The 26,395-nt window shown below is 34.0% G+C and overlaps 1 protein-coding gene across 10 annotated transcripts in view; it reads right to left on the bottom strand.

Annotated features, from left to right (window-relative positions):
* Positions 1-26,395, bottom strand: part of VPS13B (vacuolar protein sorting 13 homolog B) — a 748,802-nt gene that overhangs the window by 593,531 nt on the left and 128,876 nt on the right. For all 10 annotated transcript variants that reach the window (XM_055303543.1, XM_055303538.1, XM_055303542.1 and 7 more), the window contains one exon: positions 18,202-18,383. In XM_055303543.1, coding sequence (XP_055159518.1) covers positions 18,202-18,383 — 182 coding nt within the window. The remainder of the gene's footprint in view (positions 1-18,201; positions 18,384-26,395) is intronic.

Here is a 26,395-nt window from a genome sequence, read left to right as displayed (position 1 = left end):
AACTCCAATAAAAAATACACATGTAAAAAAATTCTAAACAGAAAAAAAACATCATACTCAATAATGAAAAGCTAAAAGCTTTTCTTCTGAGATCAAGACAAAGGTGCCCACTCTCACCACTCCCATTCAAAATAGTACTAGAAGGTACAGCCTGAGCAATTAGGTAAAAGAAAGAAACAAAAGGCATCAGAACTGAACAGGAAGAAGTAAAACTATTTGCAGATGACATGATATTACATATGTTAGGTAAAGCTAGATATGAGCAGTAGAAGTCCAAGTCCTTGTGAGAAGAGAGATAAAGTGGGCAGTTAGACAAGAGCTAGAGGCAAGAATGGTGATAAATAGCTTACACATTAAAAGCCCAAGGGCACAATATCCTGATCTTGAGCTTAAAAGATCCCAGAGCTAAAAAACCAAGAGTTACAGGTGCAGAGCATGTGCTCTTCTCTTCCACCTCTGCTCTAAGGTAACCCCCAGACTCATTATAATGTGTTTGCATTGGCATTATAAGCCCCTATCAACGGGGAAAGAGAGGCTGCCATGACAGTCTGGTACAAACCCTGTAGGGTCAAAAAGTCCCCCCACCAACCTGTCGGAAGGGTCCCTCAAATGACTGAAAGCAGCATCCATTAGAAACCATTCTGTCCATGATGCAAGACCCCTGCTCACATAAAATGAGAGAACCCCTAGAGAACTCAGGGCAGTTGCCAACTCTGGCTCTCTCACTTAAAGAGTGTACTGTTGCTCTAATAAAGCTGCTTTCTACTTTCACTCTGGTCATCAATCTCTATTTTTTGTGCAGTGCCAAGGGCTGAGACACAACACTTTTCTCTGACATATACAGAAAGTCCTAAAGACTCCACCCCAAAAACTGTTAGATTTAATCAATGAATTCAGTAGAGTTGCAGGAAGTAAAATTTACATACAAAAATAAATAGTGTGACTATACTTCAATGACAAATTACCTAAAAAATAATCCTGTTTACAATAGCAACAAAAACAATAAAATACAAATTAATTCTACCAAGGGAGAGAAAGATCTGTACAATGAAAACTGTAAGACAGTGACAAAGGAAATAGAAGACTAAATAAATAAATAAATAAATAAATAAATAAATAAATAAATAAGAAAGATATACCATGATATGGACTGGAAAAATTAATATTATTATTAAAATATCTATACTATTTGAAGCCTTCTGTGGCTCCAATGCAATCCCTATGAAAATTCTCATGACTTTTTTTTTTCAGAAATAGAAAAGCAATCCTAAAATTTATATGGAACCACAAAAGACCACGAATAGCCAAAACAATCCTGAGAAAAGAATAAGGACAGAAGTATCACACTTCCTAATTTCAAGCTATATTATAAAGCTATAGTATTGCCGTAGAAACAGCTATAGCGACCAATGGAGCAGAATTGAGCCGAGAAATAAACCTATGCATATACAGTCAACTAGTATTTGATAAGGAAACCATAAACACTCAATGGAAAAAAGATAGTCTCTTCAATAAATGATGCTAGGAAAATTGGATATTCACAGGTAAAAGAATGAAACTTGACCCTATCTTATACCACTTACAAAATTAAATCAAAATAGATTAAAGACTTAAATTTAAGACCTGAAACCATAAAACTCCTAGAAGAAAACATACAAGATAAAAAGCTCCTTGACATAAGTCTTGGCAACAATTTTTTGGATAGGGCACTTAAAACACAAGCAACAAAAACAAAAATAAACAAGTAGAACTATACCAATCTTCTTCACAGCAAAGGAAATGATCAACAAAATGAAAAGGTAACCTATAGAATGGGAGGAAATATTGCAAATCACTTGTCTGATTTATCTCATCATCAAATGTTAATAAAAATATATAAGGAACAACTCTTACAACTTAATAGGAGATAAATGAATAATCCAATTTAAAAAAGGGCAAAAGACTTAAATAGCCATTTTTCCAAAACAGACATTCAAATGGCCAACAAGTACATTGAAATGATGCCAAATTCACTAATCATTAGGGAAATGCAAATCAAAACAGCAAAAGTATCATCTCACACCTGTTAGAATGGTTTTCATGTATCAAAAGAGTTGATAAATGCTGGCAAGGATGTGGAGAAAAGGGAACCCTTGTGCACCGCTGGTGGGATTATAAATTAGTGCAGCCACTATGGAAAGCAGTAATTATAGATTCCTCCAAAAAAATTAAAACTAGAACTACCATATGATCTAGAGATTCTGAGTATATATCCAAAGGAAAAGAAATCACCATGTCAAAGAGATATCTGTATTCCCATGTTCACTCAGCATTATTAACAATAGCCAAGACATGAGAACAACCTAAATGTATTCAACAGATCAAGTATAAAGAAAATGTTGTGTGTGTACACATTTTTTACTGAATCATAAAAACGGGAAATCCTGACATTTACAACATGGATGAACCCTGAGGGCATTATCCTAAATGAAAGAAGTCAGAAAAAGATAAATACTGTTTCATATCATTTATATGTGGTATCTGAAAAATTTATAGAAAAAGAAAACAGATCTGTGGTTATCAGAGGTAGAGGATGGGATGCAGGGTAACCAGTAGTACAGTCAAAAGGTACAAACTTCCAGTTGTAACATACATACAACATACAACTATAAGTAATGCTGTATGGTATATTTGAAAGTTGCTGAGAGTAGATCCTAAAAGCACTCATCACAAGGGAAAAAAATGTGTATGTCTCTATATGAGGTGATAGATGCTAGCTAAACTTAATGAGGTAATCATTTCACAGTACAAGTTAAGTCATTATGCTGTACACATTAAATTTATATAGTGCTATAAATCCACTATATCTCAATGAAACTGAAACTAAATAAGGAGGAAATATCACTATACTTGCTTATTAAGAGAAAAGTACCATGGTTTCATACAATCTGAACTTTTTTTTTCAGGTTTTAGTTAAATTCAGGTTAGTTCACATGTGTGTAATATTAGTTTCAAGGGTAGAATTTGGTGATTAATTGCAATATAACACCCAGTGCTCATTACATGAAGTGCTCTCCTTAATACTCATCACTTGATTATCCCTTCCTGCATCCATCTTCCCTCTAACAATCCTCAATTTGTCCCTATAATAGAGCTTCTTATGGTTTGCCTCCCTGTTTTTATTTTTCCTTCCCTTCTCCTATGTTCATTTGTTTTGTTTCTTAATTTCCATATATGAGTGATATCATATGGTATTTGTCTTTCTTGACTTATTTCCCTTAGCATAATACTCTCTAGTTCCTTCCACATCATTGCAAATGGCAAGATTTCATCCTTGTTGATGACTGAGTAATATTCCATTGTATATATACACCACATCTTCTCTATCCATTCATCAGTTGATGGACATTTGAGTTCTATGTTTTGATTATTGTGGATAATGCTGCTATAAACACTATAAGGGGAATGTATATGCCCCTTCAAATCACTATTTTGTGTATCCTTTGGATAAATACTAAGTAGTGAACTCTTGCCCATTATATAAGGATATCTCTAAAATTAACTTTACATGCAAAGTTAAGTCCTTTTTGCATCTGCTTACTAAAGATGGTCATCTAATTCCCTCTGTAGCAGTGACTGCCCCACCTTACAACCAAAACAACAAGGATGAGAGTAAAATAATCAATGGGCTTGTAGAAAATAAAAAATGTCTGGCTGGTAGGCTCCTATAACCAAGTACCATCTCCTATTCCTTAGTCACTGGTCATCTGAGATAATTCTCACATATACCCTTAATTTTGTAGTCCAAAGAATACCAAAGCAATAAGAAAGGCAAGCAAGTATTTTTATTTTTTTAAGTTCTTATAACACGGAAGTTTATCATTCAATTTCCAGGCATTCAGCTTTCTAACACTATTTCAGGAATACTCTTGACATAAGGTCACTAAAAGTAAATGTATAATGTGTGTACACACAAACCCTGCAAAAACAATTTGAGATCTGATCCAGTGAAATCCAGTGGTGGCCAACATTAAGGCCAACACTGTACATTATTTGTACAGTGCTATACCCCAATAGAACATAGCTCAATGAAAGGGGAATCTCAGAATAGTAGGGTCAATAAAAGATTTCTATGATAGGATTAGACATGAGGCACAGAAAACTTATAGTGTAAAAGGAGCTACTCTGTTCTGGAAAATTAGTCATAAGATAGGGAATGCTGATTCCCAGAACATATACATACAAGTGAGGCTAAGTAAATAGGATTCTGGAAGAACATTCATCTGCTCTCCCCTCTATTCACTTAAACACAAAACTAGCCCATCTGATTTAATACTCAGGATTGTGCTCATATGCAGAAAATATTAGTACATTCTTAATTTTAAAGAGTACTCACAGAAAAATGAATAATTATGTGGTTCTTCATTTCTTAATAATTATCACATACACTGTAACTTTTAATACCTGACCATGAGTTCAAGTGAAATGAAATCTTTAAATTCAACATTCATGTTAACACAAAATTCATATACAGGCACTTTAAAACCCTTAAAATTCACAAATGTGAAGTCTTTTTACCCCAACTTAAATATCAAAAAGCCTTACTGGTATCTCTTAATGCAAATCTAATTCAACACATTTTTATTTTTAAGACAAAGATAAATTTGTAGTCATTACCTTATTGGAAAGAACATTTTTGTGATAGCTCAAAAGTATTTCTGAACATGTTGGAGGTGTTTTGTAGATGTGGGAAAATAAGCAGTTTGCAAACAGAGGAACAGAAAAAGTACATCACTATACCACAGTCTTTTTCCTAAATGGTTAAAGAATTATTCAACAACTCCAAAACCCTTTTTATATGCACACCTGGGAAGAATACCATATCCATAACTTTCCTCGGAGTTATACTGAACTGATGTGGTTTTAGACCAGATGTTTAAATGTTACAGTATGTACATTTTCTTCCCCTCTTCTAAGGCAGAAGTAAAGTAAGAGGAATATTTGACTTCACTCCACAAGAGACCTATTTAATAGTTTGGCGGTTATGTAAGTAAAGGTAGCTTGGCTAAGTCAATGTTGACGACATACAGAACGACATGATCCTAATGAGTTGGAAAATATTGGCTCTCATGAGAATAGACCAGATGCTACTGAGCTGAGAAAGCTACTGTATTATTGAATTTCATTTTTATGAGGTAAAATTTATTATTCAACCATTAAGGTATCCCACATGAAATCTTGCATAAAATACTTTTACAGTTACATTCTGGAAAGTAGATTTTTATTTCAACATTAAGACATCACTTGAATGAGGGATTCAAATGTCCATTTGATCACTTTCAGCACAGATTTTAAAGTCTGAAAGCAATTTTCCTATAAAAACCAGATTAATGGAACTACACTGTGAACAAAACAATGAACTACCTAAATAAGGAGAAAGTGGTAGCAAGTCCTTGTCTTCCTGAACAAAAAATAGCCATATTGGCCTATTTTATCTTCTGGAGAATGACAAAGGTTAGAATTTCAATGATTTGAGTACCATCAGAAACATGAACAAAAATATGTAATTCAATCATCCCAATTAATATATATTTAGTTCAAACATGATCAGCTCTATTTTATTATTAATGATTTATTACCTTAGTTAGACTTCTAATACTTGCTATTTTTTTTATTACATAATTGCTGATGTAGTAGCAAACTAATTATCTTACCATCTTTCTGGTCTCATTTACCAGAGATAGAGTTTGATATAGCAGAAATTATAGTAACAGAAAGGTCTTAAGCTTACCCAAATTAATTAGTGAGTACCTGTAGGATGATATTTAAGAAAAACACTACATTGTCCTAAGCATAAATTTTCACATGAGTTACACAGGACATATAATGTGCCAACATCAATATTACTGGTTAAGAAGCCAGGGAAATTAATGCATAAGAGATATCAACCTAAAAAAGGTAAGCCAATTCAGACAATTCAAGTAAGTGTTATGGTATCCAGTCCCAATGGCATGCAGCTCACTAGGGGAAAAATTATTAGTAGACAGCTATAAAGCAAGAAGAAGTAGAAAAAAGGATAAGGTTTCAAATTTCTATTATCCCACCATCTTGCAACACCTATTTATAGATTTATTATTCTACGCCCTTTTGGAGCCCCTAGAAGAGAGAATATATGGCTCATCATAGGTTTCTCTGAACTAGGTGTGGCCTCTTGTAAATTGCTATTTAAAAGGGCACAATGCACAGTTTCTTAGTAAATCCAAACAAAGACATCTAACCAATACCTTGAATTTTATTTTTCAGTCATCAAGTTCACTGTTCATTAACCTACCTTACTCTTTTGCCTTACTCTTTGAATTTACCTTTGCCATTTATTTTCTAAGCTAAAACACTGGATCAATCCCAATTCTGAAAATGTTTAACACAGTCTCCAAGAACCTGATACCCTAGAACAACGTCCATAGGTAGTATCCCCATATGTATGATTTTAGCAGGATTCTATATCCAGGAAAAGAAAAACAAATCAACTCCACAAACAATATTTTGTACTCACAAGAATCTAGGAGTAGATAAGATATTATCATCATTTTATAGATGAGAAAGTTAAGCAAAACTCAATGAAACAACGGACTTGCCTTCAGACATATACTTAGTTACTGACAGGATTTCCACACTACAATTTAGCGCTCTCTCCTAAATTTCAACTAAACAAAAAGAAATATTCTTATCATCTGACATACAGTAAGATTTAAACTACACCAATATCTACATATAATATACAGATTACTAATATTAGATGCGTAAAATTGTTTTTAAGAACCATGAGCACAGAGCTTTGTATTACTTATTTTAATATCTTCTAATTTTATTCTAATTTTTGAAAGAGATGCGAAAAAGTTATTGTAGCTTTATAGAACATGTCTTTTTATTCAATATTCACATATTCTCTTAACAACTCTTAAATCCATCACAAAACAGAAATAACTGATTCAACAAACTAAAATCATCCCATTACTGTGGCATACTATAATACTGAGTTTGTTAAAGAAAACATATTTTCTACGAAAGGCATTTTGTAGATTTGATGCTTGAAATTAAATTTGATATTGCATATTTCTGAAGCATCATTATTATCCAACACTTAGAATGAGATAACTAAGGCACAAAGTTGTGGCATATTCTGTTTTAAGAGCAATGAAACTCAACACAACATTATTTGATTTTATACACAAACCTATTTAACAGCTTCAGTTATTAAAAGGAAAAATATGGTATTAAATAGGTATTTTTATAAAATTAATCAAGTTAATAAAATGTGAAATAATTCGGTACTTGTAAAGCAAGAGTAACATTATGTTTCCGTCCTTAGTATTCTATTTAAAAAGGCAGCATAAATAGGAACATATAAAAATTAACTACCAAATTAATTTATTTCCTTTGAATGATAAATTATTTTGCTACTTTTCATTGGCCACTCTTCACTAAGAGCTTTATGTTGTTATTATAATCAGGGAATCAATAACCATATTATCTTAGCTATCATGATTTCAAAATAAACATTATTCATCTTTAAAATTTTCCAGAAATGTCCTACACTCCATTACATACATTATGCCAGTAACACAGTGCCATCCCCTAGCACATTTTCCAAAAAAAGACATAAATATCAATACTGTATCTTCTAGGCAAGGAATTCTGGAATTTGAAAAGCATGTCATTAATTATTATTAAATTCTTTGAACTCTCTCTCTTTGGAAAAATACTAAATTTTCTTTTTGTTATTCAAGCATTTCTCAGGTCCTCAGTTTCCCAAACTCAAAATTTCTTTTTTTTTAATTTTTTTTTAATTTTTATTCATTTATGATAGTCACAGAGAGAGAGAGAGAGAGGCAGAGACACAGGCAGAGGGAGAAGCAGGCTCCATGCACCGGGAGCCCGACGTGGGATTCGATCCCGGGTCTCCAGGATCGCGCCCTGGGCCAAAGGCAGGTGCCAAACCGCTGCGCCACCCAGGGATCCCCCGAACTCAAAATTTCAAGAGGCAATTGAACAGAAATTTAATTCCTATTCTCACCAATGAAAAGGTAGGTAGGGCACTAACAATGTACATCTTTCATGTTTATAAATATAATAAGCATAATACTTTTACTATGGTATATGCATTCTATTTGATTATATTCTTATCAACTCTTAGTAGTAACCAACAAAGTTAATTTCAAATCTAACTAATAAGTCACAATCTGCATTTAAATGAAATGGTAAAGTAGAATCTCAATTACAGATAAATCTTCTAAAAATGACAAAAATCAGTAACAGTTCAGTTCAGATATGACAATGTTGTTTTGTTTTCTAAGATTTTATTTATTTATTCATGAGACACAGAGAGAGAGAGGCAGAGTCACAGGCAGAGGGAGAAGCAGGCTCCATTCAGGGAGCCCTATGTGGGACTCGATCCCGAGACTCTGGGATCATGCTCTGAGCTGAAGGCAGACACTTAACTGCTGAGCCACTCAGGCATCCTAACAATGTTGTTTTGATGATAGTATCTCTACTATCATCAAAACAACACAGAAATTTCTTACTTGTAAGCAGAATATGTTGCAGAATAGACATGGAGAAAAAAACAAAATGAGAAAGGAAAAATTTAATCTAGAAAGTCAGCATCACTGACTTGGTCTTAGAATCAAGCAGAATAATAATAGCAGGAAGGATTCTGTGATGTAGCAAAGTTTGAAATAATTAAAACAACAAAAAGTAAAAGAAAATGGACCTGTAACAAAGAAACAAGGCATTCTAAATGATAACAAAATCCAATGTAAAGATTATACCTAAAGCTACAATAAAGGGAAAATTAGACAAGTCACCATCAGAAAAGTGGAAAGACAACCCATAGAATTGCAGAAAACATTTCCAAACCATACAACTGATAAGGGGCTTGTATCTAAAATACATAAAGATTCTCACGGCTTAAAACAAAAAGATAAACAGGCCAAATAAAAAATAAACAAAGGACTTAAATAGACATTCTCCATGGAGAATACATAAATAGCCAATACATGAAAAGATGCTCATCATCATTAGCCATAATAAAGATGCATATCAAAACCACAATGAGGCAGTACTACTTCATATGCTCTAAGATAACTAGAACCAAAATGATAGGTAATAACAGTATAAGGAGAATGTGGAAAAACTGGAACATTCATATACTGCAGGTGGGAATATACAATGGTGCAGCTGCTTTGGAAAATAGTCTAGTAGTTCCTCAAAAGGTTAACTACAGACTTACCCTATGAGCCAACAATTCTACAAGAGAAATGAAAGCCTATGTCTACACAAAAACTCATACATGACTGCTCATGGCATTATTCAGAACAGTCAAAAGTAGAAACCACTCAAAGGTCAACCAACTGATGAATGGATAAACAAAAGATGGTATACAGATACAAAGGAATATTACTCAACAATGAATAGAACTGATATAATAGTTTATGAGTAAACTTCAAAAACAACATGCTAAGTGAAAGAATTCAATCACAAAGTACTATATTTCATATGGTAATTTATATGAAATGTCCAGAACTGACACATCCATACAGACCAAAAGCAGATTAGCGATTGTTAGATGGACTTCTGGCTTGGATAGTGACAGCTAAACAATCTGGAACTTCTTTTGGGGGTAATGAAATTGTTCTAAAATTAGTATCAGTAATGGAAACAGAACTCTGAATCATACTACAAGGTAAGTACTATGTATCTGAAAAGAGTGAATTAACAACATGGTATGTGAGTTATAACTCAATAAAACTCTTTTTAAAAAGATTTGGGGTGCCTGGGTGGCTCAGTGGTTGGGCATCTGCCTTCAGCTCAGGTCATGGTCTCAGGGTCCTAGGATCAGGCCTCATGTCAGGCTCCCTGCTCAGCAAGGAGTGCTTCTATCTCTCTCCCTTCCCCACTGCCAACTCATACTCTCTCTCTCAAATAAATTTTTTAAAAAATAAATCTTTAAGAAGCTTTGAGAGAAGGAATGAAAATGAGGTGGGAAACCAAGGTAAACACCACAAAAAAAACGAACTACAAAGAAAAAAAAAAACTATAGGCCAATATCCCTCATGAATATAGATTTTAAAAACTCAACAAAATATTAGAAAATCAAATCCAACAATACATTTTAAAAAATCATACACCATGACCAAGCAGAATGTATTCCCAGGATACCAGAGTGGTTCCATATTTACGAAACAATCAACATGATACTTCAAATCAGTAAGAGAAAAAATAAAAACCATATCATCAGGACACCCAGGTGGCTCAGTCAGTTAAATGTCTGCCTTAGGCTCAGGTCATGATTTCAAAGTCCTGGGATCCAGCCCCACATCAGGCTCCCTGCTCAGCAGGGAGTATGCTTCTTTCTTTCCTTCTGTCCATCCTCACCCCCGGTCTCCCTCCCCCGTTAGTGCACATTCTCTCTCAAATAAAAAAAATTTAAAAAAAAAATGACCATTTCGATAGAGAAAACGCATTTGACAAACTCCCACATCCATTCATGCTAAAAAACCCTCAACAAAAGAAATCTAAAGGAAAGATACCACAACATAATGAAGATCTTATTTATATTTAAAAAAAAAAAAAGCCACAGTCAACATCATACTCAATTGGGAAAAACCTGAGAGGTTTTCTCCTAAGGTCAGGAATAAGACCTTTTTTTTTTACACACTTTTAAAACTTTATTTATATAAAAAACTCATTTGTTTTTAAAAGCATTAACAAGAGAGAAAGAAAAAACAGGAAAGGTATGGAGCAGAAGACATGCCCCTTAGTAGTATTCAGTGGGGAGGTGGGATTTTTGGTTCTCTGGAATTGAATGTTTAGTGTTTTTATAAACAAAAAAGAAAAAAAATAGTTAAAGGTCCCCAAAAGCCCATGGCTGTTCTATTACCCACACCCCAACAAAAAAAAGAGCACCAGGAAAAGAGCAGAAGAGGACAAGAGAAACCAAGAGTGGAGCCAGGTCCAGATGGGGACAATTTCCCCTGTGCAGTATGTTCTTAGAGTCAAAGAGGGGAAAAGGCTCCTTTTTGCCAGAAAAGGAGTGGGAAGAAATGGGGGAGAGGGTAAATAAGGGATTTTAATGCATAGGGGAAGGGAAGGGTATGGTGGGTTGTGCACTTTTCTCCTACCCCATAGCCTCAATATATCAGGGGAGGGGGGAGAGAGAAGGATAAAGATTTCCAGTTGCATTGAACAGAGCTTTTAGATTAAGGGGAGGGGTAAAGGGCAAATAAGGAAAAGGGTTTAAAAAAAAAAAAAAGTCAACCAGCACAGCAGCTGATTCCTCTAGCCCAACCCACTAATAAACACTAAACTGAAAGGAGGAGGTACTGGGGGGCGGGGGCAAGGGCATTCTCATCACTTTTATTCAACTAGACACAGCAATTAGACAACATAAAGAAATTAAAGGCATCTAAATTGGTAAGGATGAAGTAAAATTCTATTTGCAGGTGACATTAATACAATACATAGAAAACCCTAAGGACTCCACCAGAAAAAAAATAAAATTCATAAATGAATTCAGTAAAGTCTCAGGATACATAATCATTGTACAGAAATCTATTGCATTCCTATATACTAATAATAAAGCAGCAGAAAGGTAAGGAAATAATACCATTTATAATTGCACCAAAAACAATAAAATATCTAGGAATAAACTTCAAGACGTGAAAGATCTAGACTCTGAAAACTAGAAAACACTAATGAAAAAAATTGAAGACAACACAAAGAATGGAAAGACATTCCATGTTCATGGGTTGGAAGAACAAATATTGTTAAAATGTCTATACTAACTGAAGCAATCTACAAATTTAATGTAATCCCTATCAAAAATTTTGAAATCAAAAATTTTGATAGGGATTACAGTATTTTTCACAGAACTAGAACCATACTAAGATTTGTATAGAACCACCAAAGACCTTAATAGCCAAAGCAATTTTGCAAAAGAAAAACAAAAGAGAAGTATTGTAATTTCAGACATCAAGTTATATAACAAAGCTGTAGTAATCAATACAGAATAGCCATATACATCAATGGAACAGAACAGGAAACCTAGAAATAAACCCACAACTATATAGTCAATTAATCTTCAAAAGAACAGGAAAAAATATCCAATGGAATAAAGACAGTATCTTCAACAAATGATGTTGGGAAAACTGTGCAGGAACATGCAGAAGAATGAAACTGGACCACTTTCTTATACCATACACAAAGATAAATTCAAAATGGATGAAAGACCTGTGAGATCTGAAACCACAAAAATCCAAGAAGAGAACACGGGCAGTAATCTCTCTGATGTCAGCCAGAGCAACTTCTTTCTAGATATATCTCCTGAAGCAAGGGAAACAAAAGCAAAGATAATTTTTTTGGGACTTCATCAAAATAAAAATCTTCAGCACAGTGAAGGAAACAATCAACAAAACTAAAAGGCAACCTACATAATGGGAGAACATATTTGCAAATGACCTATCTGATAAAGGGTTAGTATTCAAAGTAAAGAACGTATACAAATCAACACCCAAAAAAATAACCCAACTAAAAAATGGGCAGAAAATATGAATAGACATTTCTCCAAAAAAGACATCCAGATGGTCAACAGACTCATGAAAAGATGCTCAACATCACTTATAATCAGGGAAACTAAAATTATGAGAGGTAGCACCTCACACTTGTCAGGATGACTAAAATCAACAACTCAAGAAACAAAAGGTGTTCATGAGAATGTGGGCAAAAGGAAACCCTCTTGCATTGACTGTAAACTGGTGCACTCTGGATAATAGTATGGAGGTTACTCCAAAAGTTAAAAATAGAACTACCCTTCGATCTTGCGATCCCACTGATACGTATTTACCCAAAGAGTACAAAAAACACTAATTCAAATGGATACATGCATCCCTATGTTTACTGCAGATTATTTACAATAGCCAAACTATGGAGGCAGACCAAACGTCCACCAACAGATGAATGAATAAAGATGATGTGGTATGTATATGGATAGCTACCTAGACAGATAGAAAGAAATATTAGCCTTAAAAAAGAATGAAATCTTGCCATTTGCAACAACATGGATAGAGGTAGAGAGCATAATGCTAAGTGAAATAAGTCAGAGAAAAACAAATACCATATGATTTCACTCATATGTGGAATTTAAGAAGCAAGACACAGGAGTAAAGGAAAAAAGAGAGAGAGAAGAGAGAGAGAGAGAAACCAAGAAACAAACTCTTAACCACAGAGAACAAACTGATGGTTACCAGAGGGGAGATGATGGGAATGCGTGAAATAGATGACGGGGATTAAGGAGTATACTTATGATGAGCACCGAGTAATGCATAAAACCGCTGAATCACCATATGGTACATCTAAAACCAAAATGACACTGTATGTTAACAACACTGGAATTAAAATAAAAATAGAAACAAAAGTGAACTGTATAATAAAAATAAATTAATATTTAAAAGAAAAAAAGAAAGGTATGTTTCTGGCATAGGGGAATGAAGTAAACACAGGCAGAGGCATGAATGTGGAAAAGAATGTAATCTTTTGGAAGAACAAGTAGAATATAATTAGTATAGTGTTGAATCCAAGTAAAGACTATGTTGACTTTACTGTGTTAAAGAACTAGCTTATCTAAGAAAAAAGGATAATGTAGGAGAATGTTATCAAACCATAATTATGTTCATTATAAAAAGAGGGAAAAGGGACAACAGAAATTAGATGCTGTAGGCTATTAACTATCAATAACAAGAGAGCAGGTAGCCCAGTAGGAAGGTAAGCTAGAAGTAAGACTGTGATGGAAGGTGAGGCATAAATGTTAAAGTTAAAGAGAAGTGCTTATCTTACAACAAACTGGAGAACGGAACTTCACACATTATGAAAATAGAAGTCTGAGAGGCTCAAGAATGTATATAGAATAACACAATACTACAAGCACTCTACTAAGAATATAATAAGCAGAATAAAATTGGGGATAGGAAAAAGATATAAGAAAACTGGACACCTGGAAATCTGGCCCTTTAAAATAATTTAGCTGATTCTTTTAATTCACTATTATCAATTTTATAGCTGCTTAATTTGATTAAAATAAATAAAGTTCCTTGGTAAAGAAGGAAAACTTCCTAACATCATCCCATTTCACTCCCTCTAATCTGCAAAAAATATTTCCACTAATTTTAGGTTTCTTAATGACAAAACACCAGGTTATATGAATCACTTAACCTTTATTTACTTGTCTTGATCTATTCTGTAACCTCTGTGCCAGAATTCTGTTAGGACAATTTTTTCAGAGTAAGAAATTTTAAATAAGATGTTTTATCATAGCACAATCCATTTGATAAATTCAGAAAAGGAAATATAGAATTAGTTTGGTTAGAAAAAAGGGAAATTATAACCGTAAAAAACACCATCACCTGCTTATTAACAGGAATTATAAGGTGATCTAAGCCAGTTGACAAAAACAAAAATTTTAAATCAAGTAGATTAATACTGTGAGACAGTAAGCCCCCCTCCAAAAAAAACACCATAAGAGATAGAAATTTGACCCAAAAAATGAATTAGATAATTTCAGACTGTGACAAATGCCATTGCCAATGAATGCATCACTGTAGGCCTTATGAGAAAGAACCTAAAATAAAATAACAGATTTTATATAGTAACTCCACATAAGATTATGGCCATCTGAATGGGAATAACATAACATCTTAGTCCATCCAGGCTGCTATGACAAAATACCAGACCGGGCAACCTATAGACAACAGAAATTTCTCATTTCTTGAGGTTTAAAGTCCCAGATAAAGGTGCCAGCATGGTTGGGTTCTAGCAAAAACCTCTTCTGGGTTGCAGAGTACCAACTCCTTGCTGTGTCCTCACGTGGTAGAAAGGGCAAAGGAACATTCTCAAGCCTTTTTTTTTTTTTTAAAGACGTTAATTTCATAGAGACTCCTCCCTCATGATTTAATAACCTTGCAAGAGCCCCAATTACCTAATACCATCACACTGGTCATTAGAATTTCAACATATGAATTTGGGGGGCATAAAGACATTCAAACTATGGCACATGATAATGCAGTCTACCTACATATTCAACAACTTAAAAAGATTTTTTGAATGAGTGTAAGAAAATATCACCCTTGTAAATGTATACAATTACATGCAATTTAGCATTTTCTCAAGTATAAGAATATCAACATTATTTAATTCCAGAACATTTTTATTACCCAAAGAAATTAAAACAAACAAACACCTCACATTTAATGGCAGTCATTCCCCATTCTTCCTTTTCCCTAGACTCAGGCAACCACTAATCTTTCTGTTTATATGGATTTGCCCATTGTAAGCATTTCATATAAATGGAATCATAATATGTGACTTATTGCATCTGGCTTCATATACTTAGCATGGTGTTTCAAGGTTCATCAATATTATAGCATGTATTAGTACTTCATGCCTTTTCACATTTGAAAAATATTCCATTATACAGATATAAAACATTTTTATTAATCCATTCATTAGTTAATAGACTTGTGTATTGTTTACACATTTTAGCTATTAGGAATAACGCTTTGTGATCTCCTTTATACATAGGTCCTAAAAATGTTGATTTCATAGAGGCAGAGAGGAGAAATAACAGTGGTTACCAGGAGCAGAAAGAAGGAGCAAATGAGAGATGTTGGCCAAAAGGTACAAAGCTGGAGTTATATTGAATGAGTAAGTCCCATGAATATGAAGTACAGCATGATGACTATAGTTTATACTATATACTGTATATTTGAAGTTTACTAAGATAGATTTTGGGTACTCAAACCACATTAAAAAAAAAAAAAACAGTAACTGTGAGGTAATATATATGTTAATTACCTTGACTATAGTAATTATTTCACCATGTACCTCAAAACAACAATCTGAGTACCTTAAATATATAAAAAAAATTTAATTAATCACCTTACATGCAAAAAAATAATGCTATGAACATTCATGTATAAGATTTTGGGGGAAGCGGGCAGCCCAGGTGGCTCAGTGGTTTAGTGCCGTCTTCAGCCCAGGGTGTGAACCTGGGGACCTGGGATGGAGTCCCACGTCAGGCTCCCTGCATGGAGCCTGCTTCTCCCTCTGCCTGTGTCTCTTTCTCTCTGTGACTCTCATGGATAAATAAATAAAATCTTCAAAAAAAAAAAAAGAAGGTCTGGAAGATAAGGGGGACATAAGTTTTCGATCTTCTGTGTATACCTAAAAGTAAAACTGCTGGGTCATATGGTAACTCTACATTTAACTTTTAAAAAAAAAAAAAAGATTTTATTTATTCATTCATGAGAGACACAGAAAGAGAGGCAGAGACATAGGCAGAGGGAGAAGCAGACTCCCACAGGGAGCCTGATGTAGGACTCGATCCCAGGACCCCAGGATCATGACCTAAGCCAAAGGCAGATGCTCAACTACTGAGCCACCCAGGCGCACTCTAACTTTCTGCCCTGAGCATGGAGGCCAACAAAATGGGGATCAATCTCACAACCCCAAGATCATGACCTCAGCCAAAATCAAGAGTCACACACTTAACTGAGTGAGCCACCCAGGCATCCCTTGACATTTAACTTTTTAAAGATAATGACTACCAAGTTTTTACCAAACAGCCATTATCCTTTAAGCTAATTTAGTAGCAACATACAAATACCAAACAAGCAGAAAAGAAAAAACATCGATTTTTTTTACAAAGCATAGTTGAAAAAGTACAGAAAGAAACAAACAGTAAAATGATAGAAACAAAGTCACAAAACAATCACATCAACCTCAATGGATTAAATTTGCTAGCTAAAATACAGACTATAAAATTTCATTTAAAATATCTAGCTATATGCCCTAAACATATACCTAAACCATAAAAACAGACAAGTTTTAAGTAAAAGAATGCAAGAGGAAGCACAGACAAATGCCAAACAAAAGGAAGTTGGTTGTAATTATGTTAATATAAAAAAAAATAGATTTAAGTCAAATGACTGCCTGAGGGATTGATTCACTACATTTAATTTAAAAATCAATTTAAAAAGAGATTATAATATATATATATATATATATATGTGTGGAAGGAGGGTTATGTGTTCATATACACACACCAAAATTTGCATTCTATTATGGAAGACTCAAAGAATTTAAAGGCCTTTCATAAGCTCCAAGTTAACGACTTCTAGGCTAATGAAACATTTGCTTTGTCATTCTTTATAAAATCCTAGAACCTGACAACGGAGAACTATATAAAATTTTACAAAAAAAAAAAAAAAGAAAGAAAGAAATTTTACCTTAGTCATTAGGCATGTCATAAAAGGGCTCTAATTAAAATGCTTTTTTTTTTTTTAGAATGTATAATATATTCTCCCATAGTAAGGTCTTAAAGTCTTCAAAAGCACCATATAAGAACAACAGAAAAGCCAGTGTCTTATTTTCATAGGGAAATGAAGTAGAAATTCATAGGCTATTATTTATAAGAATGATTATATTTAATAAAAATATATCCTCTTTAAAAGCTACTTTTGTACTACCGACAGAAGTCAGATGATTATTTTAAAACTGAGACAACTAAAAAAAAAAGTAAGCCTTCTTTAAGTTTTTCTTGTTCACCTGCAAAGTAAGTGACAGGATAAAGATAACATCTCCTATATTGGCATCAAAGACTTTTTACTTTTAGTAGTTAACTCATTTATTCAAAATACACGTAAGACTAATTTTTTCACACAAAAAGGATAATTTGCTTACCAAGTCTTAAAATATTATGATGAATAATTTTATTCTAATTTTCCAGCATACTTAAACATACTGTACTTATACCTGATTTTGCTATCATTTCAAGCATACATATTACATTTATCCCCTCAGAAGTTATCCATGTAAGGTCAAAGGGTTAATTGTGCAAGAAGTTGGTAAAAATAAATAAATAAGACAGAGAGAGGGAGGGAGAGGAAACTTCCTGAAACTATAAAATACATCCAGAAATTGGTGGCAGAGAATAAACCTTAATGGCTTACCTCATATCCTGAATTTTACACAGGAGTTGTAAATATCCATTTGCACAGATATATAGTACACAATTTAAGTTCAGCAGGCTATACTTAAGGATTTAAATAATAAAATATTAGTAACCTCTAATAAGAATTTTCCATATTTTTGCCAGTAAGATTGTTCTCTTACCTGTAGTTTGGAAAATTTCATTCATCAAAGCTTCATTCACTGATAAAGAGTTAAGATTTCCGATATGAGACCAACTTTGATATATTGCTTGAAGTAGAAGTGTCTGTGCCCTTGTAGCTTGAATTGTAAGATTTGGAAGTTCAAATATACCTTCTGTTATAGCAATCTGAGATCTTTCAGTCCTGCATAAGAAAAAAGAAAGAATAACAATATAATAGACATTCAAAATATTTTAAATTAAATCAAATACATATGCAATTCCACATTAAATTTCACAATTGCAGAAACCTTACAATACAAAAATACAAAATAAAATAATGTCCATACATTGATTATATATATATATATATATATACACACTCTGTTCAATCATAGTCTTTCAACCTAGACAATCTTCAGAATGAATAATCAAAACAATACTAGTTAACAAGAAAATTTACTGCCAATTCTGCATTGTTCTAAATGTCTTGTATCTATTAACTCACTGAATCAAATATCATAGAACTATTATGTAAAAATATAAAAATTTAAATCCAGGGATTCTAATCCAGAGCCCTCTATCCTATACTTCCTCACCAAGTATTTGTGAAATATTTACATTATATCCAGGTTCCTACTTGCCAGTAACAGAAAATTTTTTTTTAAATTTCTGCCCTGGAATATCTAATTCACTGATTCCTTATTTGTCTGTTTCTGTTTTTGAATGAAGTACCTTATATAATTAAATTTTCCAAATAACAAAGCTTCAAAATAAGAAAATAATATGTCTGTGAACAAGATAATAGTTAATGAAATATGCAAGATAAAGTGGAAAAAAGAAAAACCAAGAGAAAGAAAAAAACTGGAATACTACTATAGACTGTCATCCTACTCTCTTCACAACCCTATAAACCTCTACCCTTTATCATCATGCCAACAATATCCACAGAGTATTGAGCATCTCTTGTAAAAACCTCAGAACCCAATCCTCTTATTCCAGCCACTGCTATGAAGACCAATTAATACAGATTTTCACAGGTATTGCTTAAGACAATTGGATGGTAAGAGACTCCAATTGGCATTATTTTGTATTCATGTATGGAGAGCCTGAAAATGTGGGGATAAATGCTTTCTCCCCTCTTATTTCCCTGACAATTTTGAAATGCATTTCATAGTTCTCTTCAGAAGGTTCCAGGAGATTGAGGATCAAAGAAGAAAAAGGACTCAAACAATTGCAAAGACCTTTAATGAGCTTTGGGACAATGTCAGGAAACCTCAAACAGGTATAATTGGGAGTTCCAAAGTAGAGGAGATAATTGAGAGAAGTGAAACAGAAAAATATTTAAGGCAATAATGGTCAATATTTTCTGAATTTAAACAATAAACCATAAAATCTTAGTAATTCAACCAACCCCAAGCATGAAAGACTTAAAACTCATACCAAACACATTATAATCAAATTGCTGAAAACCAATGTTAAAGAGAAAACAATCTTTTTTTAAAGATTGATTGATTGATTTCAAAGAAAGAGAGTGAGCAAGCCAGCACAAGCAGGGGAAGGAATAGAGGGAGAGGAAGAGAGAAAATCTTCATTCTCCACTGAGTGCAGAGCCTGAGGCATGGCTCAATCCCAGGACTCCAAGATCATGACCAAGAGTCAGCCACTTAACAGGTTAACTCTAGATTCACCCAGGTGCCCTTAGAGAGAAAACAATCTTAAAGGCAGTCAGGGAGTACAAAAACAGGTCAGAACAAAGAAACAAATTGAAACTCATTTTACAACCTGCATTATTACCCAGATACCAAAACCAAAGACACTACAAAAAAGAAAACTTTATTATCGATAGACCTAATAACCATGATGCAGAAGTCTTCAAAAGAATAAAAGCAAACCAAATTCAACAATACATTAAAAGGATCATATACCATGACCAAATAGGATTCTCTCCAGGGATGCCAAGATGGTTGAAAACCAACAAATCAACCAACATGATACACCATATTAATAAAGTTAAGGATAAAAATCACACAATCATCTCAATATATGCAGAAAAAGGTAACAAAATTCAACATCCATTTATGGTAAAAACACTGAAAAAAGTGGATATATAGGAAACACTTCTACATAACAAAGCCCACATATATGACAATCCCACAGCTAACTTCACCACAATGGTGAGAAGTTAACAGCTTTTCTTCTAAGATCAGACCAAGACAAGGGTATAAATTTTTTTGGTATGTTAGAAGTAAAACTGTCACTATTTGCAGATGATATGATACTATAATATAGAAAATCCTGACAAATGCATCACAAAAATTTTTTAAATAAATGAATTGAGGGCAGCCCCGGTGGCACAGCGGTTTAGCGCCGCCTGCAGCCCGGGTTGTGATCCTGGAGACCCGGGATCGAGTCCCATGTCGCGCTCCCTGCGTGGAGCCTGTTTCTCCCTCTGCCTGTGTCTCTGCCTTCCTCTCTCTCTTTCTCTGTCTCTATGAATAAATAAATTTTAAAAATCTTTAAAATAATAAATAAAATGAATTGACTAAAGCTGCAGGATACAAATTAATACAATGGAAATCTGTTGCATTTCTGTAAACTAATAATGAACAGAAAGAGAAACTACATCAAAAATAATACCTAAGAATAAATTTAACCAAAGAAGTAAAAACTATACTCTAAAAACCCTAAGATACTGATGAAAGAAATAAAAAATGACAGAAATTAATAGAAATATATGCCATGCCAATGGAAGAACTTTGTTAATATACACTGTTAGCATACATAAATTACATACCGTTGTACCTTTGAAGGATTAATATTGTTAAAAAATCCATACTAGAACCCCTAGGTGACTCAGCAGTTGAGCACCTGATCAGCCTAGGGTGTGATTCTAGAGGCCCACGATAGAGTGCCACATCTGGCTCCCTGCATGGAGCCTGCTTCTCTCTCTGCCTATGTCTCTGCCTCTCTCTTTCTGTGTCTCTCATGAATAAATAAATAAAATCAGTCTATACCACCCAAAGCAGTCTACATATTCAGTGCAATCCCTATCAAAATACCAATGGTATTTTTCAAAAACTTAAAATTAATATTCCTAAAATTTATATGGAACCACTAAAAACCAAACGACAAGCATTGTTGAGAAAAAAAGAACAAAGGTATAGATAGTACATTCCCTGACTTTATACTACAAAGTTACAGTAATCAAAACAGTATAGTACTAACACAAAAATAGACACACAGATCAATGGAACAGGGTAGAAAACCCAGAAATGAAACCACAACTAATGGTCAATCTTCAATAAAGCAGGAAAGAAAATCCAATGGAAAAAAGGTGGTCTTTTCAATAAATGTTGTTGGCAAAATTGGACAGCTACATGAAAAAGAGTAAGACTGAACCACCTGGTTACACCATACCAAAAAAAAATTCAAAATGGGTTAAAGATCTAAATGTGAGACCTGAAACCATAAAAACCCAACAGGAAAATATATGTAAGGGGTGCCTGAGTGGCTCAGTTGGTTAGCACTGATGCTTAATTTCAGCTCAGGCCATAAGATCAAGCCCTATGTGGAGCTGGGCATAGAGCCTGCTTAGGTTCTGTCTCTATCCTCTCCCTCTGCCCTTCCCACCACTCCCAACTTGGATCATGGGTGAGCACAGGCTCTCTTGCTTTCTCTAAGGAAAAAAAAAAAAAGAGAGAGAGACAACACAGATGTAACTTCTTTGGCACTGGCCATAGAAACATTTTCCTAGATACGTATCCTCTGGCCAGGAAACAGAGCAAAAATGAACTATTAGGACTAAATTAACATAAAAGGCTTTTGCACAGCAAAGGAAACCATCAACCAATGAATGAGAGAAAATATTTGCAAAGGACAGATCCATAAAAGGGTCAGAATCCAAAATATATAAAGAACGCACACAACCCAATACCAAAAAAATAAATGATACAATTAAAAAATCAGCAGAGGACATAAATAAACATTTTTCCAAAGAGACATACAGATGGCCAACACACATATTAAAAGGACACTCATCATCAATCATCAGGGAAATGCAAAGCAAAATCACAATGATATACCTTATACCTACTATTAAAATAAATAAATTTTATACATATATATAATAAGTCAACAAGTGTTAGCAAGGATATGGAAGGAAAAAAAAAAAAGAACTCTCCTCTACTGTTGATGGAATGTTAAGTGGTACAACCACTATGGAAAACACTATGGAGTTTCTTCAAAAAATTAAAAACAGAACTACAATAAGATCCAGCAATTCCATTCCTGGTTATCTATCCAAAGAATACAACGACACGAATTAGAAAAAATATATGCACCCTCATGTTCATTCTACCATTATTTACAATAGCCAAAATATGCAACCTAAGTGATCATCAATCGATGAATAAAGATATGATTTTATATATATATATGTGTGTGTGTGTGTGTGTGTGTGTATAATATATATTACACACAGTGGATTACTACTTGGCCATTTAAAAAAAGTAATCTTGCCATTTGTGACAACATGAATGGCACTTCAAAGTGTTATGCCAAGTGAAGGCAGACAGAGATAAATACCATGTGATTTCACAAAAAATGTGGAATCAAAAAACCAAACAAACAAAATAATCCAATTTATATATGAGCAAAGAACTTGAATATATATTTCCCCAAAGTAGATATACAAATTATCAATAAGCAGTTGATAAGATGCTTAACATCACTAAACAAAAGTGCAGAAGTAGATTCCCAAATACAGAGAACAAACTGTTGGTTCCTAGCGTGGGGGCAGGAGCAGGGAAAGAAGGGCTAAATACTTAGGAAGTATCTTAGCCATTTTAAGATAACATTAAACAAAACTTGGGCGCCTGGGTGGCTCAGTCAGTTAGCATCTGCCTTCAGCTCAGGTCATGATCCCGGGGTCCTGGGATCAGGTCCCACATCAGGCTCCCTGCATGGAGCCTGCTTCTCCCTCTGCCTATGTCTCTGCCTCTTTTCTGTGTCTCTCGTGAATAAATAAAATCTTAAAAAAAAAAAAAGTGTGTAGATTTTATTAAAAAAAAAATCTAATTCCAAGCAAAAGTTGAGCTGACCTGGAGGTGAGAGACAGGTAGGTGAGTATCTCTAGAAAGTGATTCAAGCAAATAAACAGTCTATGAAAAGTTCATGAGGCAGAACTGGGCGGACAAGTCCAGGCAATGGCAAAGAGGCCAATGCTGGTATTGCAGTTTGATAATAATCGAATTCACTAATTCATTGGTTTTCCACCAATCCTACACATAAGAAATATCTGAATAGGCTTTATATAGCCATTGATCTTAAGATTTCATCTAAGCCTGATTCCATAGTTTTCAATGTCCTGAATTTATTTTTATTTTTAAATCTCTAATTTTTCACTCTACTTTCAAAAGTTTTCACATAAGGTACTAGATGCAGGACATGAAATTTTTTTAAAAGATTTTATTTATTTATTCATGAGCAACAGAGAGAGAGGCAGAGACACAGGCAGAGAAAGAAGCAGGCTCCCCACAGGGAGCCTGATGTGGGACTTGATCCCAGATACTGGGATCACACCTTGAGCCAGAACCGAAGGCAGACACTCAACCACTGAGCCACCTAGGCATCCCCAGGACATGAAATTTTAAAAATCTATGGTTCAATTGTGGCTAAATCACTTAATTATGCTTTTAGAAAAAAGAATTACATTAGCTTTACTAAGGTTTACTTTCCTCCTTAAAAAAACAAGTATAAACAACAACAAACCAAGTATAATAATCCCTTCCTAATCTACTCTGTAAATCAATTACATTTAAGTTTTAATAGACACAAGATTCCTTGCTAAAATCTGAAGAGATGGAAACTGTCAATACATCCAAAGAATTCAGAGTCCACTTGTAGGACAATTAAACCAATAACTACAATTTAACATAATAAATGCTAAAACAATGCTATGCAGACATTCCTATGAGATACACCTAAGAGAAGGCTAAAGGAAAAATGTAGGTGTTTAAGCTGAACCCTGAAGTATATGAATCATTCCATTAGAAAAAAGTTTTATTAACTCTTTAAAGAAAAAAAAGAAATCCCAATTCAAAAATGGTCCAAAAACATTAACAGGAATCTTACAGAATATAAAAACAGACATGACCAAATAAACATGAAAAAATTCTAAGCCTCACCAGCAAAAAGAGGAAATTCAAATTAAAAACATAGGACTCTTTTAACCTGTGAGATAACCAAAATCTCTCTCAGCTTCTAAACTCATCCTCTAGGACTCTATCTGAAAGGAATTTTCATGAATCTGCAATAATACTTACACTATTTGTAATAAACTTTTAACATATTTGCCATAAAGTTTTAAAATAGCTGAAACCTGAGACAATCTCATTGTTGAAAAGATATCATGAAATATGGGTAGGTAAAAAGATATACAATTGCATTATAATATGGTCCCATGTAATGGCATCAGGCTCCCTGCATGGAGCCTGCTTCTCCCTCTGCCTGTCTCTCTCCCTCTCTCTCTCTCTCTCTCATGAATAAATAAAAATAAATCTTAAAAAAAAAAAAAAAACCTCCCTAAAGAGGAATGGCATCAGCAAAAATAGCAGAGTAAGGTATACTAGTCTATCTCTCCATAAAAGCCATAAAAATCTGGCAAAAACTCTTAAGAGCTAACTTTTTTCAGAACTCTGGAAACGAACCAAAAGTCTGCAGCAAACAGAGAACACTTCTTTAAAAAAAAAAAAAAAAAAAACACTGAAGCTCAATCTCAGTAAGATCAGTGAGTTTTGTGGTTTTTTACTTACCCATGTTGAATCCCCTACCCCTCAGTCTAGCAGTGGCATTTATTTAAAAAGCCCAAATTCCCAGTATAAGCAAGTGATAAAGAAGAAAAAACAGACCTTATTCACAAGGAATTGTGGTTTTTGCTTTGAACTGTCTGGTGGCTACCTAAAGAATCAATTCAATAAGCTTACTTTATCTCTTTTCATTCAGAACTCTCCCAGTACTAAAAAACAAAAACAAAACAAAACTACCCAGGAGCATATGTAGAAAACACAAGCAAAACACTGCATTAATCTTTGCTTCTTGGGACAATGGATAAGGGGCAAAAAAATAAATCTATTGTCTTTCTGGGAATACAGAAGGCCATGCACACACTCAGGGCTGTGCAAATGCAGAACAAAGACCAGAGAAAGGCCTTGAGCTCTCCTCTCCCAGTGACTTTCAGAGTCTGCGCAAGAAAAGAAGGCAGAATTGTCAACTGCCTGGTTGACATTTGAAGACATTCCCAATCAGAAATCACAGAGGTCACATGGCAGAGTATGAGACATTCACAGTACAAAAAGAACTGTCAATCAATTATAATTCCAGCAAAACTATCCTTGAAAAATTAAGAAGTCTCAAGAAAATAAATTCCAGGACCAGAAGGCTTTACTGATGAATTCTACCAAACTTTTAAAGAACAAAGTAGTAGTACTTTTCAAACTCATGAAGAAAAAAAAAAAAAAAAACTCATGAAAAAACAGCAGAGGAGGGAACCTTCCCAATTTCTTCTGTAAGGTCAGTATTACCCTGATAACGAAGGTAGACTTAAGACAAGAAAATAATACACCAATATCCCTTGTGAGCACAAACAGAAAAATCCTCAGTAAATACTAACATATCAGAAGAAATTAAAACATTATGCAATGTGACAACTAGTATTTTTTCCAGAAATGAAAAAGTTGCTCAACATAAAAACAAAATCAATCAATGCAATACGCCATATTTGCAAAAGGAGGAAAAAACATACATCTCAACTGACACAGAAAAAGCATTTGACAAATATGCAATAGTCTTGCATGATTTAAACACTCAACAGACTAAGAATGAAGACAAACTCCTCAATATGATACAGGACATCTATGAAAAACATACAATTAACATCTTACGTAAGTAATGAAAGACTGAAAGCTTTCTCTCAAAGATCAGGAAGCAGGAAACAATCTGTTTTTGCCATTTTATTCAACACTGTAGTATAGGTTCCAGCCAAGAAATCAGGCAAGAAATATTAGTAAAAAGGCATTCAAAGTATAAAGGAAGAGGGGTTTGCCAGGGTGGCTCAGTCGGTTAAGTATCTGCCTTCAGCTCAGATCATGATCCTGGGGTCCTGGGATGCAGCCCCACATCAGGCTCCCTACTCAGTGGGGAGTCTCCTTCTCCCTT

Source organism: Nyctereutes procyonoides, unplaced genomic scaffold, assembly GCF_905146905.1.
Source record: "Nyctereutes procyonoides isolate TBG_1078 unplaced genomic scaffold, NYPRO_anot_genome, whole genome shotgun sequence".
Taxonomy (NCBI): Eukaryota; Metazoa; Chordata; class Mammalia; order Carnivora; family Canidae; genus Nyctereutes; species Nyctereutes procyonoides.
This window is presented reverse-complemented; position numbering and strand designations above follow the sequence as displayed.